A 17,934-nucleotide genomic window follows, 5' to 3' on the forward strand; every position below is an offset into this window, starting at 1 on the left:
CTCTATGAAACTGATGTTTTTACCATCTGAGTGTGGCTGGGGAAAAAAAAGCGTCTGGCCTCTGTTCAGCAATGTCCTTCTTTTCAGAAGTGCACAAAACTGTGGCAGATGACACTTTTATGCAACCCTAAAAAGACACTTTTTTCATAAAATATTTATTGATAGGTTCAATTTATTTTGATTTTTTTTTAACTTTATTTTATGTTTTTTTTAATATTTTTACAAGTTTTTTAAAACTTTTTTTTTTAACATCCCAGGTCAATAAGTACCAGGTCACAGGGATGTATAGATATGTCTCAGATGGTAAAGGGGTTAAAACAAGTGTATAACTTTTAATTATTTAAAATGCACAATTTTTGAAGTAGAGAGTTGCATTTAAATTTATATATATATATATATATATATATATATATATATATATATATATATATATATATATATTGGTCTTTAAAACAATACATCTTAATAAAGAGCAATGCAAAAAATGTCACTTATGAGGCATGCACACTTTAATTACGGTATTTTTTCTCTTTAGGAAAATTAGAACTAAGGGGAGTTAAACTGCCCTCCTTGTTTGTTATATGTCAAGAATGAAAAAAATTGTGTTTTTAACCCTTTACTGCAAAAAAAAATGCTGCATTAACAGCCTGGGAAGGTTTCCTCAGTGCATGAAGGGGGCTAAGTAGCTGATCTCTCTCCAAATGTGACCGCTACAAGATATATTACATAACAGGCATCTATCACTAACAGCTGAGACTGGTGTCACGTTTCAACACTGCAGTTGTTAACCATTTAAATGCCACTGTCAATCTCTGACATTAGAATTTAAATGGAAGGGATGCTATTGCCTGCGCTCTGCAATCGACACCCTACAACACAATCACTAGGAACTGATGGGTTACTATGACAGCCAAGAGTCTGCTGAAGACACAGTTGATGTAAACTTGGTCCTCAAGAGATACTAAGCCATAGGCTAGTCAGGTGAGCAATGATTCTCCCATCTGAGAGAATCGGATCACAGGTGTGGAGAAGACAGAGAACTCAATTTCTCCATTCTCTTCTATATTGTCTGTGTCTCCGAAAATCAGGACTGCACGCAGATGACATCCAAGGGCAGTGCAGTGTTTTACACTTACCCGTAGACTGTTTGGTCTGTAAAAAAATGCAAATCTGCACTATCTCGTGGTATAACATTGGTCCGAGTGCTATCTCATAAAACATCAGAAAGCACTCATCCAAGTTATTCAGTCGTGTGAGCGAGCTCATAGTCTGAGTATAATAGATATACAACTTTGGCAAAAATTAAGAGACCACCACATCAAAACCCTGTCATGGGCAGCCCATTCTCCAGACCTGAACCCCATTGAAAACCTCTGGAATGTAATCAAGAGGATGAAGGATAGTCACAAGCCATCAAACAAAGAACAACTGCTTAAATTTTTGTGTAAGAAGCAGTGTGAAGACTGGTGGAAAGCATGGCAAGACACATGAAAGCTGTGATTAAATATGATAGTTATTCCACAAAATATTAATTTCTGAACTCTTCCTGAGTTAAAACACTAGAATTGTTGTTTCTAAATAATTATGAACTTGTTTTCTTTGAATTATTTGAGGTCTGAAAGCACTGGGTTTTTTTTAATTTTGACCATTTTTCTTTGTCAGAAAAAGATTATCAAATTTATTGCTTGGAAATTCAGAGACATGTTGTCAGAAGGTTATAGACTAAAAGAACAATTTACATTTTACTCAAAAATATACCTATAAAAAGAAAAATCAGACAAACTGAACATTTTGCTGTGGTCTCTTAATTTTTGCCAGAGCTGTATATAGATATATATAGATTTTCATTATATACTGCAAATATATATTATTGCAGTATATAGTATAAGCGATCAAACAATCTCAGTTTCAAGTAGCTAAAAAAATAAAAATTATGTAAAAAATGAACAAATAAAAAAAAAATTAAAATATGCATAACAAATCATTTATTTTTTCCCTGAATTAAAAGTAAAGAAAAAAAAATATTATCACTGCATTTGTAAAAGTCTGATGTATTAAAATGTGGAATAATTAACCTGATCGGTAAATTCCATAAAGAGAAAAAATCTCCAAAATACCAGAATTTCAATTTTTGATTACTTCTAAGAAATATAATAATAAACAATAAAGCATTAAATTGGTATACCGTATATACTCGTGTATAAGCTGAGATTTTCAGCACATTTTTTTGTGCTGAAAACTCTCCCCTTTGCTTATACACGAGTCATTGTCCCAGAAAGTCAGCAGGGGAGGGGGAGGGGAGCGGCGGAGAAGCGGCAGGAGCCGGTGGCTGTGACATCATACTAACCCTCCTCGGTTCATCGCTATACGTCCCTGCATCTCCATCCTGGCGCAGCAGCTCTTCCTGTGTTGAACCATCACATGGTACTGCTCATAAAGGTAATCAATATGTATGCGTCTCCACTCCCATAGGCGTGGAGCACATATCATTACTTTAATGAGCGGTACCAAGTGACCGCTCACCACAGGAGGAGTTGCCAGTGCCACGCCGGGACAACAGAGATGCAGGGACATGCAGCAACGGACCAAGGAGGGTAAGTATGATGGGGAGGACGGGGGAGCCATGCATACGACGGGGGAGCCATGCATACAACAAGGGAACCAGGAGAGCCACACATATGATGGGGGAGCCACGCATATTACGGGGGAGGAAGGGGGAGCCATGCATATTACAGAGGAGTACGGGGGAGCTACGCATATGATGGGAGAGGAAGACCGAGCCACGCATATGAAAAGGGGAGGATGCGGGAGCCACGCATATGATGGGGAGGAAGGGGGAGCCACGCATACAACGAGGGGACAGGGGGAGCCAAGCATACAATGAGGGGACTGGGGGAGTCACACAGAGCAGGACAGGATGGGGGAGCCACACAGAGCAGGACAGGGATGAAGGGACAATGCATACCCGGCTTATACTCGAGTCAATAAGCTTACCCAGTTTTCCGTGGCAAAATTAGGTGCCTCGGCTTATACTCAGGTCAACTTATACTCAAGTATATATGGTAAATAAAAATGTCCTCTCATCATACAAAAAAGAAGCCTTCATTCACTTCATCAACAGAAAAATAAAAATGTTATGAGTCTCAGAAAGTGGCGACACAAAGCAAAAAAAAATTTGTGCAATATTCAGATTTTTTTTCATAAGTTAAATAGAAAATAATTGATGTGTATTTGGTATTGCTGTAATCATACTGACATCTGCATTTCACTAATGTTTCAAGGTCAATTTTACTGCATGTTGAATGCTGAAAAAACAAAATCTGTCAAACATTGAACCTTTTTCCACCAATTCATCTCATTTGGAATTTCTTTCCTATTTTTCAGTACCTTATATTGTAAAGTGAATGGTGGACAATAAAAACAAGCCTTCATACATCTATATGGGCAGATTTTTTTTTTTACAAAAAGTTATTGCTCTTGGAAAAAGGTGAAGAAAAAATGTACTCAAAAACCCCCAACAAATTCCTAAGGTGCTCTTTTGCAGTCTGCTACACAATGATGAGTTCACAGTCGCAATGACTCTGCAGGTCCAGCACCTCCCTATCCCCTAAATCTATGTATTATTTTCATAGACTAAGACTACCACTCCCTTTGAAGCGCCAGCACTGCGCGAAACGGCCGTCGTCTCCTCCTGCTTGCTCGAGCCCCATTCCTCTTCCCCCGGTCATGAAGTTCTACTCATGAAGATTTAAATAAAGCTGCTATTTATAGAAGATTGGTGAGTGCATTCCGTGCTTTTTTCTTTTCTTTCATCACATGTAATAATAGTTTCAAGCCACATTAAACGGATCTGATTGTTCAATTCTGACATGACCCTATGTCTAGATTATTCCTTGTCTCTCTAGATTGCCCAATCCTGTATATACTTTATTTATGTTTTTGTTGTAATTTCTTTGATATAATATTTTCATTGTCAATCATATTTTGTATATATTTTTTTCACTTATAGTTACTGATGAAGGCCAGTGAGGCTGAAACGTCTTTATTATTTCTGGCTGCATTAAAAAAATCCCCCCCCAAAAAAAAAAAAAAAAATATTCTAGAAGTTGAGTGCCAAGTTTTCTTTATTATTTAAGTCAAATGAAGCTCATCATCCATTTCCGGTGGATCAATTTGATCATCTCTAACAGTTGAAAAAAAGCTTAAGGTGACTGCATAAAAGTAGGATATGCTATCTCTATATGGTTTGTGGTGGTCAAACTTCTGGGACCCCACCAATCCTAAATATAAAGGGGCCATTTAAGGGGTTAATTCAGAGCTGCACCACCCCTAGTCTCACAGCTGTGCAGCAAACTACAGCTGGTCCAATTTACTTGAAAATAGCTTCACTGGAGCTCCCCTTCAAAGTGAACGGATGGGACTTAGCTCTGGGGGTGTCTCAGAAGTCTAATTTTCAGGACTGAGGAGATTCAGAGATGAGACTTCTACCGATCATAAAGCAATCTTTGCAATATGTCATCACTTTACAAAATGTGAATGCCTCCTTTAAATTCATTTAGTTCAAGCTGTTACTTTATAATCTTAATCCGTAACAGGACAATAAATCCAAAGATCAAAGGCCCCGAGTCCAGGTGTGCAAATATTTCTCTAAATAAGTTCCATGTCACCATAGAACTGTGTGTGTATTGACACTTTATTACTTCAATGGGCACTGGACAATTATATTTTTTTTGTTTGTGTAAACTGTGCCATTTTTCTTTTTTATAACTATATATTGTTGTCAGAACTGTAGAGTCATACAAGAAGAGGAATATTCATTTTAAAACATTGAGTAAGGAAATGCTGGGAGCTCGTGTTCCTCTACTATGCGTGGGGACAGGCTGAAAACGCTTATCTGGATGAAAGTCTTCTGAAGTGAAGGCTTAATGATCAGATGTCAGATAAGATTGCAGTGCCTGGTCCTCTGGGATCCATAAAGCACTGCAGTACCAGTGGAGCTGCCTTTAGGGGATGCTACTACTAAGCAAATATCCAATGTATCTCTTACATGCAAATCCCTAGAACAACTCACATTGTAACCTACAAGAACTTTTTCTAGTACTCAGCTAAGAAACCATTCTTATTATTGCAAAGGAAAGGGGTAGGAGGAGTCAGCCAGCTCCAGCCAGAGTACTAAGAGGAGCTGCTGAGAAGCACATCACTTTACTGAATGGTGCTCTGCAGTCAGTCAACATCCTTGTGACATCTGCCAGGATCAACATGTGGGCAGCAAAACTCCTACTTCTCGCCCTACTCATTCTATGTACAGGTGAGTGCAGTGCATTGCTCCTATCCTGAAAGCATTGGATATATCAAAATGTTTTCTAATACAGTCTGTAGTTATTTGATTTTTTTATTTCATTTTTACTATATGTTTTTCCTTTTTTTTTTTGTAGGATTTATTTTGCTACTATTGAATACAGACATTGTATCCATTAAATAATCATTTTTTATACATTGGTATTTAAATCATTTTGTGACATTTCTGCTATTTAGCTTTTTATCGCTTTTATTCATTCTTTTTATGTCTGTAGTTGCACGGATTTTTGAGAGGCTATAGTTTTCACACAATTTTTTTCAATATTAAATTATTTGATCTAGACATCAATGCAATTTGAATATGTCTTTCATTAAAAATCTAACCTTCGGATATAAAACATCTGGCTTATTTTGCCCGTTTTAATGCTCCTGTAAACTACAACATTTTTATTGTTTTCTATACAAAGCGTTAAGAAGTTGGAGAAAAAGTTGCAGATGAAATTAATCAGAGTAAAAATCTGCCTCTGGCTGGATTCTTTTTCCCCTCTTAATAAATCTGATGTGCACTATATCATGGTGGAAGATAAAGGGAAGATTGATACCCTGCTGACCTGTAATAAATAGGGGTCACTTACTAACTGGGTGAACGAGTGCAAATGAACTGCATTAGATTTATATCACCGATTGGTCTCAGTAGAATTATTCTTTTTAATTAATGTTGGAGCTTTTGCTGTAAATAGTTTCAGTTTTCAAATCAAAGAGAAAAAAATGTGTCAAGTTACTAAGCCTTGGTGCATGTTTGAAATACCTATCTGGAGGCTATTTCCAAATCACTAGTGTGTATGTGATGATGACTATTAAGGCAATACACGCATGCTGCCCTTCATACAGTAGTTGGGCTATAGAAATTATATCGCATTTAATTAGAGGCTTATAATTAAAAAAAAATGTTCCACTGTTTGGGAACAGAAGGGTTACATGCATAATTGCCCATGGAAGAGAAATAATCTTCAGCTCGGCATTAACCAGTGAATTTCCATCCTTCACTTTTCTCAGCCTGCGGTTTAGAAGGGTGATTAGACCTGATATTTTATCGGAAAATGAGGAAGTGACTTGCAAATGGCAAATGCAAAATCGTGTCATTTTCCTCCAATTGTTGTGTTTGAAGGGGAATCTGCTGTGGAGGGAGAACTGAGGCTTGTTGCTTCCATTTAACTACAGATTTGCATTAGGAAATATTTGAAGACATTGGGAGCACAGTATTTTCACTATGTCCCATAGAATTTGCCTGGCTGTAAACAGATGTAGCTAATAGTGCATTTATTCTGCTTCTTTCGTTTCATGGATTTTATAGTATTACTTTATTTAACCGGTTTGTTATTTATAAGGCATTTTAACATACTGTATCAGATTCAGAATATCATGAATTGCTGATATTGGATGTGCAAAGCTTTTTTTTAGCACTCTCACTGTAGCCATTCAGTTGTTTTTAGTGTTATTGTGCATTCTGCTTGTCGGCTACTATATGCTGTACATATTTGAAAAAGTATAGATATAAACACCGGCACTCAGCAAATGACTGACCCAAGGGTATGATTTGTATAAAGAGCTGCTGGTGATTGAAGCAGGTTCTGTGTATACTTGCTAGAAAGCAAAGCCTAAAAAACAAGAATATATCACCGCACGACTCCATACATGTGTAAAGCCAAATTGTGAAGATGTTAAATATGCAAATGAAAAGAAACTTACCGCGGTTATGCCAAAAGGACGGATCTGATGAGTGGCACTAAGTTTAGTGAGGTGATGATCCCAACAATTGGTGGGAGAGGGTATGATCTCCCCTATGAGAAAAAAGAAAAAGGGAGTTTTGCTGTCACCCACCAGACTTTTATTATGAACAGTAAGGAGTATGGAGTAGCACGGTGATATATTCTTGTTTTTTTTATACTGTACATATTTATTTGGTGAGTTGCAGGTCAGTGAAGTTTCATAAGGAAAGTTAAAGGTAAGAGGTGTATGCTTCTAATTTATCCTTAAGGGGGGTTTCACAGGAGCAAAGTTAATTTTAATCAATGTTTTAATCAATAGATCTTTTATTAATAATAAGTTCCAAAACTGAATGTGCTTAAAAAAATGTTCCTGTGCTGAGATAATCTTATAAATGTGCCCCTGCTGTGTACTGTGTAATGGCTGTGTCTGACTGTACAGGGACATGGTCTGATCATACCACAGCTGCGGGGCATAAGAGAGTATACAGACAGGACGGCATGGCATTATAGCTGACTCTTTGAGGTAAAACATTTCTTAAAAACAGGCACTGAATCAAATGCGAACCCCTACTGTAATGTCTGTATACTTTTTTTTTCTCCCCCTACCCCTGCCCAGGAGCTGTGGTATGATCAGACCATGTCCCTGTACGGTCAGACACGGCCATTACACAGTACACAGCAGGGGCACATTTATAAGATTATCTCAGCACAGGAACATTTTATTTAACACATCCAATTGTGGAACTTATTTTTATGCGAAATTAAAATCTACTCCGCTAATGGGAAAACCAGTGTAGGCCTCTATGTACCTGAACATCAACAAATAAAATTATTATTAATATACAGTATATATTAATATCACCTTTTTTATGTCTTGTGTGCTCGAACACAGTAAAAGATTTTATGCTTTAGAAGGCAAACCTATACAATGATATTTGGTTAATTGTGATGACATTGAGACTTGACAGGTATTGAAAAAAAAACACAAAAGCTGATTGAACAGATGGAGATTTTGTTAGAAAGTCAGGATTTCAGGCTTTAAGTATGAAGAAACCAGATACTTGTAACATATACCATTCTACTAATTGCAATCCTAGCAGTCATTTCAGATAAAGTAATTACTGTACCACCTAATATCTGGTCTGATAGACAAGATAAGGATAGTTGGTGGTGTAGTACATTGCCCGAACCAGATGTTTACATAAGAAAAACACAAATTATGACTCAGTGGACCATAATAAATACCAGGAGTTTCTTGCGGGATGTAAATCTTGCCATCAGCCTAAGGGAAAATATATGACATAACTTTTACTTGTACATTCTCTGTTCTCTTTTGTAATAACTGAGCATGAAAATGAGATACATTTGTAAAATTATTATTAGGCACCTAAGTATGTGTTCATATATTAAAAGTTGATTTTCTATGCAGTGTAATAAAAGTAGTATTGCTGAAGAAGAAGGCATGGAAAGTTTCACATACTTGATGAGAAAAAAAAAATAATTCTATAAATGTCCAACATTGAATTACAATGTACTGAAATGTCATTAAAGGGTAATTTGGGCAAGATTGTATATTTCTACAGGAGGAATAGTCATGTCTATAAGTAACAGTCCGTGACGTGTAAAATGGATTGTTCCCTTGTAAATATAACAGTGCGGTAATGCCCTAAGTGATTATTTCTATGGGCTTTATTTGTTGAGGGCGCTCAGCCGTACACTGGCTCATATGAATGTGTCTAAGCTGTATGTACATCTGAGCATCAGACATCCCAATAGCGGCTTGCATGTTTCACTTGGTAGATCTGGAGTTGGCATCGTGCCAGTGGCCTCGGCTTAATGGAGTTGTATGTTGTTATCTGTGGAACATATGAATGTCAGAAATTCTATTTATAGGATTTTGAGGTTTCAGAAATATGGCTTGAAGCTTTAAGAACAGAACATTCCCTAAAGAATTAGATCACTCGCTAATTCAATTAAATAATGAGAGAGCATATTTATTCATGTATAGGCAATTTGCCAATATGCATTTTTACATAGCAAAGATTTCTGTATATTTGCCACTGCAGAAATATAATATTATCACTGCCACCAATATTTATATTTGCTATTAATATTTCCCCATCATTGTAGCTTTCCTATTTCTCTAATCTCAACAAGTTAGATTTAATGAGGCAGCTCGTTAGTGAGGTTTTTCGGCACTGAATCTGCTTTCTGTGGTAGAGAATAATGCCAACATGTGAATTATCATGGTTTTCCTAATCAGATGCTATATGCAAAGCATGCTTAGGTACTTGAATGAAAAGTATGAGCATGTATAACTATATATCTTTGACAACAATTGCACACAAAAGCTGGCATACATTCACTGTCTGTTTTAGATACTTTTCAGATACTCTAGACATCTTCTACTGTAGTGTCTAAGAAATGGAATTTTGACTCAAAATATTTTGTCCGTCCTAAGCCCTAGAAAAGAGTGAACTCTTCAGTAACAAAATTACTTCAGGAAACGATATACCTTGAGTTACATTGACACGCTCAGCATTTGGTCAGTATTTTACATCAGTATTTGTAAGCCAAAACCAGGAGTGGGTGATAAATGCAGAAGTGGTGCCGTGTTTTTATTATACTTTTCCTCTGATTGTTCCACTCCTGATTTTGGCTTACAAATACTGATATAAAATACTGAATGTGTGAACGTGGCCTTAGGGAATATTTTCACAACTGAAACCCACCTTGAAGATAGGGCAAGTAACAATAGATCAGATAACTAGATACAACACCTTCAGACATAGTTATTTTACTTACTTATATAGCACAATTAATTCCACAGAGCTTTGCAGACATTATGTTATCATCACTGTCCCCATTGGGGCTCACAATCTAATTTCCCTATTAGCATGTCTTGGATAGTGTTGAGCATTCCGATACCGCAAGTATCGGGTATCGGCCGATACTTGTGGTATCGGAATTCCGATACCGGGATTCCGATACTTGCCGCGTATCGGATACCGGAATCGGAAGTTCCCAGATTCAAAATTCAGAAATTCAGCCAATGAGAATGATTCCAAGTGTGGGCACATCCTGTTTAGCATGGAGGGCATGAAAGTACTGGCAAGGCTGTGATTGGCTGCTGAAATGATGTCATGATGCAGTTTAAAAGTCGCTGGCGCCATTTTGCGATCACTCTGCTGTGAATTCAGTTAGTGACAGGACGCTGTTTGCTGACTGAGGGACAGTTTAGAGATAGCGATTTGCTTCTTTGTGCTTTCCAAAGGCTAATTTAGCAACCGCTGTGTTCACCTACTATTCACCTTGCTTTTGCCTTGTAGCGCTGTTTTCACAGCGATCTGCAAGGTCTGTGTGTGTGTGTGTGTGAGTGCAGCCCACTCTCTAGTCTGAGTGCAGCCACATAGGCCATCCATAGCTGGTTGTATTCAGTTCAGGGAGGGTGGTTCATTGCCTCATACAGTACTGTTCTCTTTTTTTTTTTTTTTTTTTTTCAAGTAGTGTAGTCTGCTGCTAATTTATTCAAAAAAATCCTATTAGTGTCTTTCCACCCGTCTCCAGCTAATTTGTGGAAAAACACTACATAGGATAAAGTAGAGGAGGGTTTTTGGGCCTTGCAGCGCCGTTTACGGCTGTCTGCACGGTCTCCGTGTGACTGCAGCTCGCCCTGTAGTCTGTGAGCAGCCATAGCCTGGTTGTCTCCAGCTCAGGGTTGTTCACTGCGTCATACCGCCAAATCAATTTTCTTTTTTTTCCAAGTAGTGTAGTCTGCTGCTAATTTATTTTAAAAAATCCTATTAGTGTCTTTCCACCCGTCTCCAGCTAATTTGTGGAAAAACACTACATAGGATAAAGTAGAGGAGGGTTTTTGGGCCTTGCAGCGCCGTTTACGGCTGTCTGCACGGTCTCCGTGTGACTGCAGCTCGCCCTGTAGTCTGTGAGCAGCTATAGCCTAGTTGTCTCCAGCTCAGGGTTGTTCACTGCGTCATACCGCCAAATCAATTTTCTTTTTTTTCCAAGTAGTGTAGTCTGCTGCTAATTTATTCAAAAAAATCCTATTAGTGTCTTTCCACCCGTCTCCAGCTAATTTGTGGAAAAACACTACATAGGATAAAGTAGAGGAGGATTTTTGGGCCTTGCAGCGCCGTTTACGGCTGTCTGCACGGTCTCCGTGTGACTGCAGCTCGCCCTGTAGTCTGTGAGCAGCTATAGCCTGGTTGTCTCCAGCTCAGGGTTGTTCACTGCGTCATACCGCCAAATCAATTTTCTTTTTTTTCCAAGTAGTGTAGTCTGCTGCTAATTTATTTTAAAAAATCCTATTAGTGTCTTTCCACCCGTCTCCAGCTAATTTGTGGAAAAACACTACATAGGATAAAGTAGAGGAGGGTTTTTGGGCCTTGCAGCGCCGTTTACGGCTGTCTGCACGGTCTCCGTGTGACTGCAGCTCTATCTGTTGTCAGTTCAGCCCCCCAAAAAAAAAAAAATAATAAAGTTCACCAAACACACCATTTACACCACTTTACATTTGTGTAGGCCACATTAGCTCATATTAAAGTCTAGTCCACACTTTAGATAATTAGTGTTTCTTATACCTGTTAGGAGGAGTTGCTCAGGAATAAGCACACAAATCCGTTAGTACTTTTCTGCTTATCTTTATCAGTCAACCAAGATGAAGAAGGCAGTGAGTAAGGCACGTGGGCGTGGGAGCCGTCGCGTAGCAGGGAGGGGACGTGGGGATTCTGTGCCTGCTGCGGGCACCGGTGACTCATCAGCACCCACTTTCACCAGGCAACAGTCGTTCATGCGAAGCTTTGTGTCCGAGCGCCGTACACCGCTGCTGCGTGAAGAACAAATTGAAGCTGTTGTCGGATGGATGGCAGCTAATGCATCAACTTCCATTAGTGCCACATCCTCTCAGACACAGAGCACTGGAGAGCAGCCATCTGTCTCTTCACCACCTGCCAAATTGCCCAGGCAGACAGAGAGCCCAGGACAGGAGCCGTCTCTACTTCTGTTCTCTGAATCTCTTGGCTTGGAAACAGGGGGCCAGCCAAGCAGCATTGGAGAAATGGAAGAAGAGGCAGGGTGCAGTGATGCCCAACAGCTTTTTCTGTCTTCCTCTGAAGAGGCGGGTGGGCCAGTGGCTCCGGTCACCACATCGCAGGCCGCATCAGCTGATGATGACACTCAGGTGCCACTTACTGGTGCGTGCTCTGCTGCTGAGACTACCCAGGAGGAGCAGTTGGGGGCAGAGGGTAGTGTAGATGATGAGGTCCTCGACCCATCTTGGCGTGAGGGACAGGAAGGTGGTGGGAGCAGCTCTGAGGAAGAGATTCCCCGTACGGCCCAAAGAGGGAGAGGGAGGGGGAAGACTGCGGATCCTGCAGCCTCCGCTTTGGCACCCGTTAGGAGCATGTCTCTTCCCAAAGCAAAAAAGGGCGCTCCCAAGACTTGCAGTGCCTGGTCCTTTTTTGACACAGTTGCAGATGACATTTGCTATGTCAGATGCAAGGTGTGTCATCAAAAAGTCAAAAGAGGTCGAAATGTCAGCAACCTCAATACCTCCAACATGTGGAAACATGTGCGCAACAGGCACCCGGCGGAGTTAGAAAAACACACTGAAGAGGTAGGCCAACCAACAGCGGCAGCTACCACCTCTTCAGCTCGTGTTGCCTCTTCCTCTAGCTCACACGCAGCTGGTTCGGCTTCCTCCCAGGATCGCCGTGGAAGAACCTCTGTCCCTGTTGTCCAGAGACCCGCTGTAATTCCACCCGCAGCGCCACTTTCCCAGTCATCCACACACTCCCAGCCCAGTCTACAGCCATCGGTAGTACAGGCATGGGAGAAAAGGCGGCCTTTCTCGTCAAACCACCCACGAGCACAGGCTCTGACTGCAGGCATTGCCAAACTTCTGTCACTGGAAATGCTGTCATTCAGGCTGGTGGAGACTGACAGCTTCCGTGACTTGATGTCATTGGCAGTCCCACAGTACAATGTGCCCAGCCGCTTTTACTTCAGCAGGCAAGCCGTCCCTGCCCTGCACAAGCATGTGGAGGGACACATAAAACACGCGCTACTGAACGCCGTCAGTAGCAAGGTCCACCTCACCACCGATGCGTGGACCAGTCAACATGGACAGGGGCGATACCTTTCCCTCACTGCCCATTGGGTTAATGTCGTTGAGCCGGGTACAGACCGTGCGAGTGGCGCAGGACGTGTCCTGCCCACTCCAAGGATTGCGGGAATCCATTCTGTACGCATTGACTCCTCCTCTTACACCAGTTCCTCAGAATCATCGCTGCAGGAGCCGTCACAGTCCACCTCCACATGGACCCGTGATGAACGTGTACCTGTTACGACCGACATGAGCACAGCCGTGGCCAAACGTCAACAGGCCGTCTTGAAATTAATTTTTTTGGGGAATCGTAGCCACACAGCGCAGGAGCTCTGGAATGCCATCAAGCAGGAGAGCGATGTGTGGTTTGTGCCAGCGAATCTCCAGCCAGGCATGGTAGTGTGTGATAATGGCCGAAATCTGGTGGCAGCTCTGGGCCTCGGCAACCTCACTCACATCCCATGTCTGGCACATGTGCTCAATTTGGTCGTGCAGAGCTTTTTGAGGGACTATCCGGATCTTGATGCACTGCTGCACAAGGTCCGCCTAGAGTGTGCTCACTTGCGGCGTTCCAGCACGGCAAAAGCGCGCATTGCGGCTCTGCAGCGCCGACACCGCCTGCCGGAACATCGCATCATATGTGACCTACCTACCAGGTGGAATTCCACGTTACATATGTTGGAGCGGTTGTGTGAGCAGCAGCAAGCTGTAATGGAGTACCAGCTGCTTCAGGCGCAAAAAAGTCGCAGTCAGCGCCGTACAGACTTCACAACCACAGAGTGGGCCACTATGAATGACGTCTGCCAGGTTTTGCGTCCCTTTGATTATTCCACGCGGATGGCGAGTGCAGATGATGCACTAGTCAGCATGACTGTCCCCCTTATCTGCCTGCTTGAAAAATCACTGCAAGCGCTAAGGGATGATGTTGTGGAAGAGGTGGAGGATGATGCTTCACCATTTCCATCATCTTCTGGACAGTCAGCGCCACGTGGTTCCTCACAAACGCGTAGGCAGGGGACAGTTTGTGAGGAGGATGAGGAGGAGTCAATGGAGGAGGAAGACATCCGTCCAGAGGAGGGAGTTACCGAATTGTCCAGTACTCAGTGTGTACAGCGAGGGTGGGGTGATGACGAGCGGCCAGAGATCACGCCTCCAGCAGGGGACAGCGTTTCTTGGGCAGTTGGCAGTCTGCAGCACATGGTGGATTACATGCTGCAGTGCCTGAGAAACGACCGCCGCATCGCCCACATTCTCAACATGTCTGATTATTGGGTGTTCACCCTCCTCGATCCTCGCTACCGGGACAACGTAGAAAGCCTCATCACACCGTTGAACCGGGAGCGAAAAATGCGGGAGTACCAAGACACACTGGTCAATTCCATCATCTTCTCCATTCCAACTGAGAGAAGTGCTGCTAGTGCATTCCAAAGCAGCTCAGTGCGTCCAGGCCGTGGTGGAGGCTCTGCACAAAGAGGGAGCAGAAGCAGTGCCTCTGCCCAAGGCAAGACCAGTATGGCCGAACTGTGGCACAGTTTTCTGTGCCCGCCACAAAAGTCTACACCATCACAGACGGCTCCAGTCAGCAGGAGGCAACGGTTCCGTCAGATGGTGACAGACTACATGTCTTGCCCTCTTGCTATACTCCCTGACGGCTCTTCCCCTTTCAAGTTTTGGGTCTCAAAGCTGGATACATGGCCAGAGCTAAGCCAGTATGCATTGGAGGTGCTGTCTTGCCCTGCGGCCAGTGTATTATCGGAATGTGTCTTTAGTGCTGCAGGTGGTGTACTAACTGACCGTCGCATGCGACTATCCTCCGATAACGTTGACCGGCTTACTTTCCTGAAAATGAACAAGGCCTGGATCTCGCAGGAACTTGCCACTCCTCCTCCTGATTGAATAATTAGGTCACTGTATACGTTATCCAGGTCTCCTGTTGTGTTCATCTTTCTACCACCTGAACTTAAATTCCTGGGCTCCAACACCGCCAGTTGAGGCTCAGAAGTGCCGTCTGCACAGTCAAAACATACGACCCAGTGTTATTGGGTTTCAGTAACGTCAGCTGATCCCCAGCTGTGTAGCCGGCAATGTGTCATGCGACCGCCACGCTGACACAACAACTGAAATGTAAGGGAATCTGTCCCCCCCCCCCCAAGGCGTTTGTTACTGAAAGAGCCACCTTGTGCAGCAGTAATGCTGCACAAGGAAAAAGGTAGCTATTTTGGTTTTGCTCCTTGCACACGCAAAACTTAACACTTATAAAATGTGTCCACTGATACCGTAAAACCGTCCCGGAGGTGGGACTTTCCTTCGTAATATGACGCAGCACAGCCGTCATTCCTACCCCCCCGGCGCCGCGCCCCGGCTCCTCAGCGTTGTTTGATTCCGTCCAGGAGCCTGCGCTGTTATGTTATCCCGTGGCCAGGCACACTTAGCGCTGCCCGTCTTCTGGCATCATTTGGTGTCAGGCTGGCTGCGCCTGTGCGGCCACGCTGGCCGAGAGCCCGCCTCGCAGTGTCTTCTGATTTAATCCCACTGGGGGCCTGGGATCCATGGACATGCGCAGTGCATATCTGAACCTCCACCTCTCACTCATCTCCCTATGGCTTCTTCAGACTGTTCGGTGTCAGCTGGTCCCTAATAGCATGCCACGGCCGTGACACCGCACAGTCTTAAGAAGCCGTAGGGAGGGGAGTGAGAGGCGAGGATATGCACTGCGCATGGCCATGGATCCCAGGCCCCCAGTGGGATTAAATCAGAAGACACTGCGAGTCGGGCTCTCGGCCAGCGCGGCCGCACAGGCGCAGCCAGCCTGACACCAAATGATGTCAGAAGATGGGCAGCGCTAAGTGTGCCTGGCCACGGGATAACATAACAGCGCAGGCTCCGGGACGGAATCAAACAACGCTGAGGAGCCGGGGCACGGCGGCGGGGGGGTAGGAATGATGTGCTGTGCTGCGTCATATTACGAAGGAAAGTCCCACCTCCGGGACGGTTTCACGGCTTCATGGGACACATTTTATAAGTGTTTAGTTCTGTGTTTGCAAGGAGCATAATGAAAAGAGCCACCTTTTCCTTTTGCATCTTTTGTGCTGCACAAGCTGGCTCTTTCAGCTACAAACGCCTTGGGGGGGGGTTAAAGGTTCCCTTTCGACTTTCTCAGGCTTCGGCCTACATTGTGTTCCTCTGCTTTTCCACCTGTCCCTGGGCTCCAACACCGCCAGTTGCCGTCCAGAAGTGCTGTACGCACAGTCAACAGTCCCTCCTCTGTTATTGGGGTTCAGTAACGTCAGCTGTTCCCCTGCTGTGTGTGTGGCAATCCCTCCTACCTCCTCCAACCTCCTCCTCCTCCACCTGTCCCTGGGCTCCAACACCGCCAGTTGCCGTCCAGAAGTGCTGTACGCACAGTCAACAGTCCCTCCTCTGTTATTGGGGTTCAGTAACGTCAGCTGTTCCCCTGCTGTGTGTGTGGCAATCCCTCCTACCTCCTCCAACCTCCTCCTCCTCCACCTGTCCCTGGGCTCCAACACCGCCAGTTGCCGTCCAGAAGTGCTGTACGCACAGTCAACAGTCCCTCCTCTGTTATTGGGGTTCAGTAACGTCAGCTGTTCCCCTGCTGTGTGTGTGGCAATCCCTCCTACCTCCTCCAACCTCCTCCACCTGTCCCTGGGCTCCAACACCGCCAGTTGCCGTCCAGAAGTGCTGTACGCACAGTCAACAGTCCCTCCTCTGTTATTGGGGTTCAGTAACGTCAGCTGTTCCCCTGCTGTGTGTGTGGCAATCCCTCCTACCTCCTCCAACCTCCTCCAACCTCCTCCTCCTCCACCTGTCCCTGGGCTCCAACACCGCCAGTTGCCGTCCAGAAGTGCTGTACGCACAGTCAACAGTCCCTCCTCTGTTATTGGGGTTCAGTAACGTCAGCTGTTCCCCTGCTGTGTGTGTGGCAATCCCTCCTACCTCCTCCAACCTCCTCCTCCTCCACCTGTCCCTGGGCTCCAACACCGCCAGTTGCCGTCCAGAAGTGCTGTACGCACAGTCAACAGTCCCTCCTCTGTTATTGGGGTTCAGTAACGTCAGCTGTTCCCCTGCTGTGTGTGTGGCAATCCCTCCTACCTCCTCCAACCTCCTCCTCCTCCACCTGTCCCTGGGCTCCAACACCGCCAGTTGCCGTCCAGAAGTGCTGTACGCACAGTCAACAGTCCCTCCTCTGTTATTGGGGTTCAGTAACGTCAGCTGTTCCCCTGCTGTGTGTGTGGCAATCCCTCCTACCTCCTCCAACCTCCTCCAACCTCCTCCTCCTCCACCTGTCCCTGGGCTCCAACACCGCCAGTTGCCGTCCAGAAGTGCTGTACGCACAGTCAACAGTCCCTCCTCTGTTATTGGGGTTCAGTAACGTCAGCTGTTCCCCTGCTGTGTGTGTGGCAATCCCTCCTACCTCCTCCAACCTCCTCCTCCTCCACCTGTCCCTGGGCTCCAACACCGCCAGTTGCCGTCCAGAAGTGCTGTACGCACAGTCAACAGTCCCTCCTCTGTTATTGGGGTTCAGTAACGTCAGCTGTTCCCCTGCTGTGTGTGTGGCAATCCCTCCTACCTCCTCCAACCTCCTCCAACCTCCTCCTCCTCCACCTGTCCCTGGGCTCCAACACCGCCAGTTGCCGTCCAGAAGTGCTGTACGCACAGTCAACAGTCCCTCCTCTGTTATTGGGGTTCAGTAACGTCAGCTGTTCCCCTGCTGTGTGTGTGGCAATC

At 44.1% G+C, this 17,934-nt stretch overlaps 1 protein-coding gene across 1 annotated transcript in view; it reads left to right on the top strand.

Annotated features, from left to right (window-relative positions):
• Positions 1–5,155: 5,155 nt before the first annotated feature.
• Positions 5,156–17,934, top strand: part of HGF (hepatocyte growth factor) — a 238,720-nt gene continuing 225,941 nt past the window's right edge. Inside the window, exon 1 of the mRNA XM_077264676.1 lies at positions 5,156–5,308. Coding sequence (XP_077120791.1) covers positions 5,260–5,308 — 49 coding nt within the window. The 5' untranslated portion in view covers positions 5,156–5,259. The remainder of the gene's footprint in view (positions 5,309–17,934) is intronic.

The sequence above is a fragment of the Ranitomeya variabilis genome, chromosome 5, assembly GCF_051348905.1.
Source record: "Ranitomeya variabilis isolate aRanVar5 chromosome 5, aRanVar5.hap1, whole genome shotgun sequence".
Taxonomy (NCBI): Eukaryota; Metazoa; Chordata; class Amphibia; order Anura; family Dendrobatidae; genus Ranitomeya; species Ranitomeya variabilis.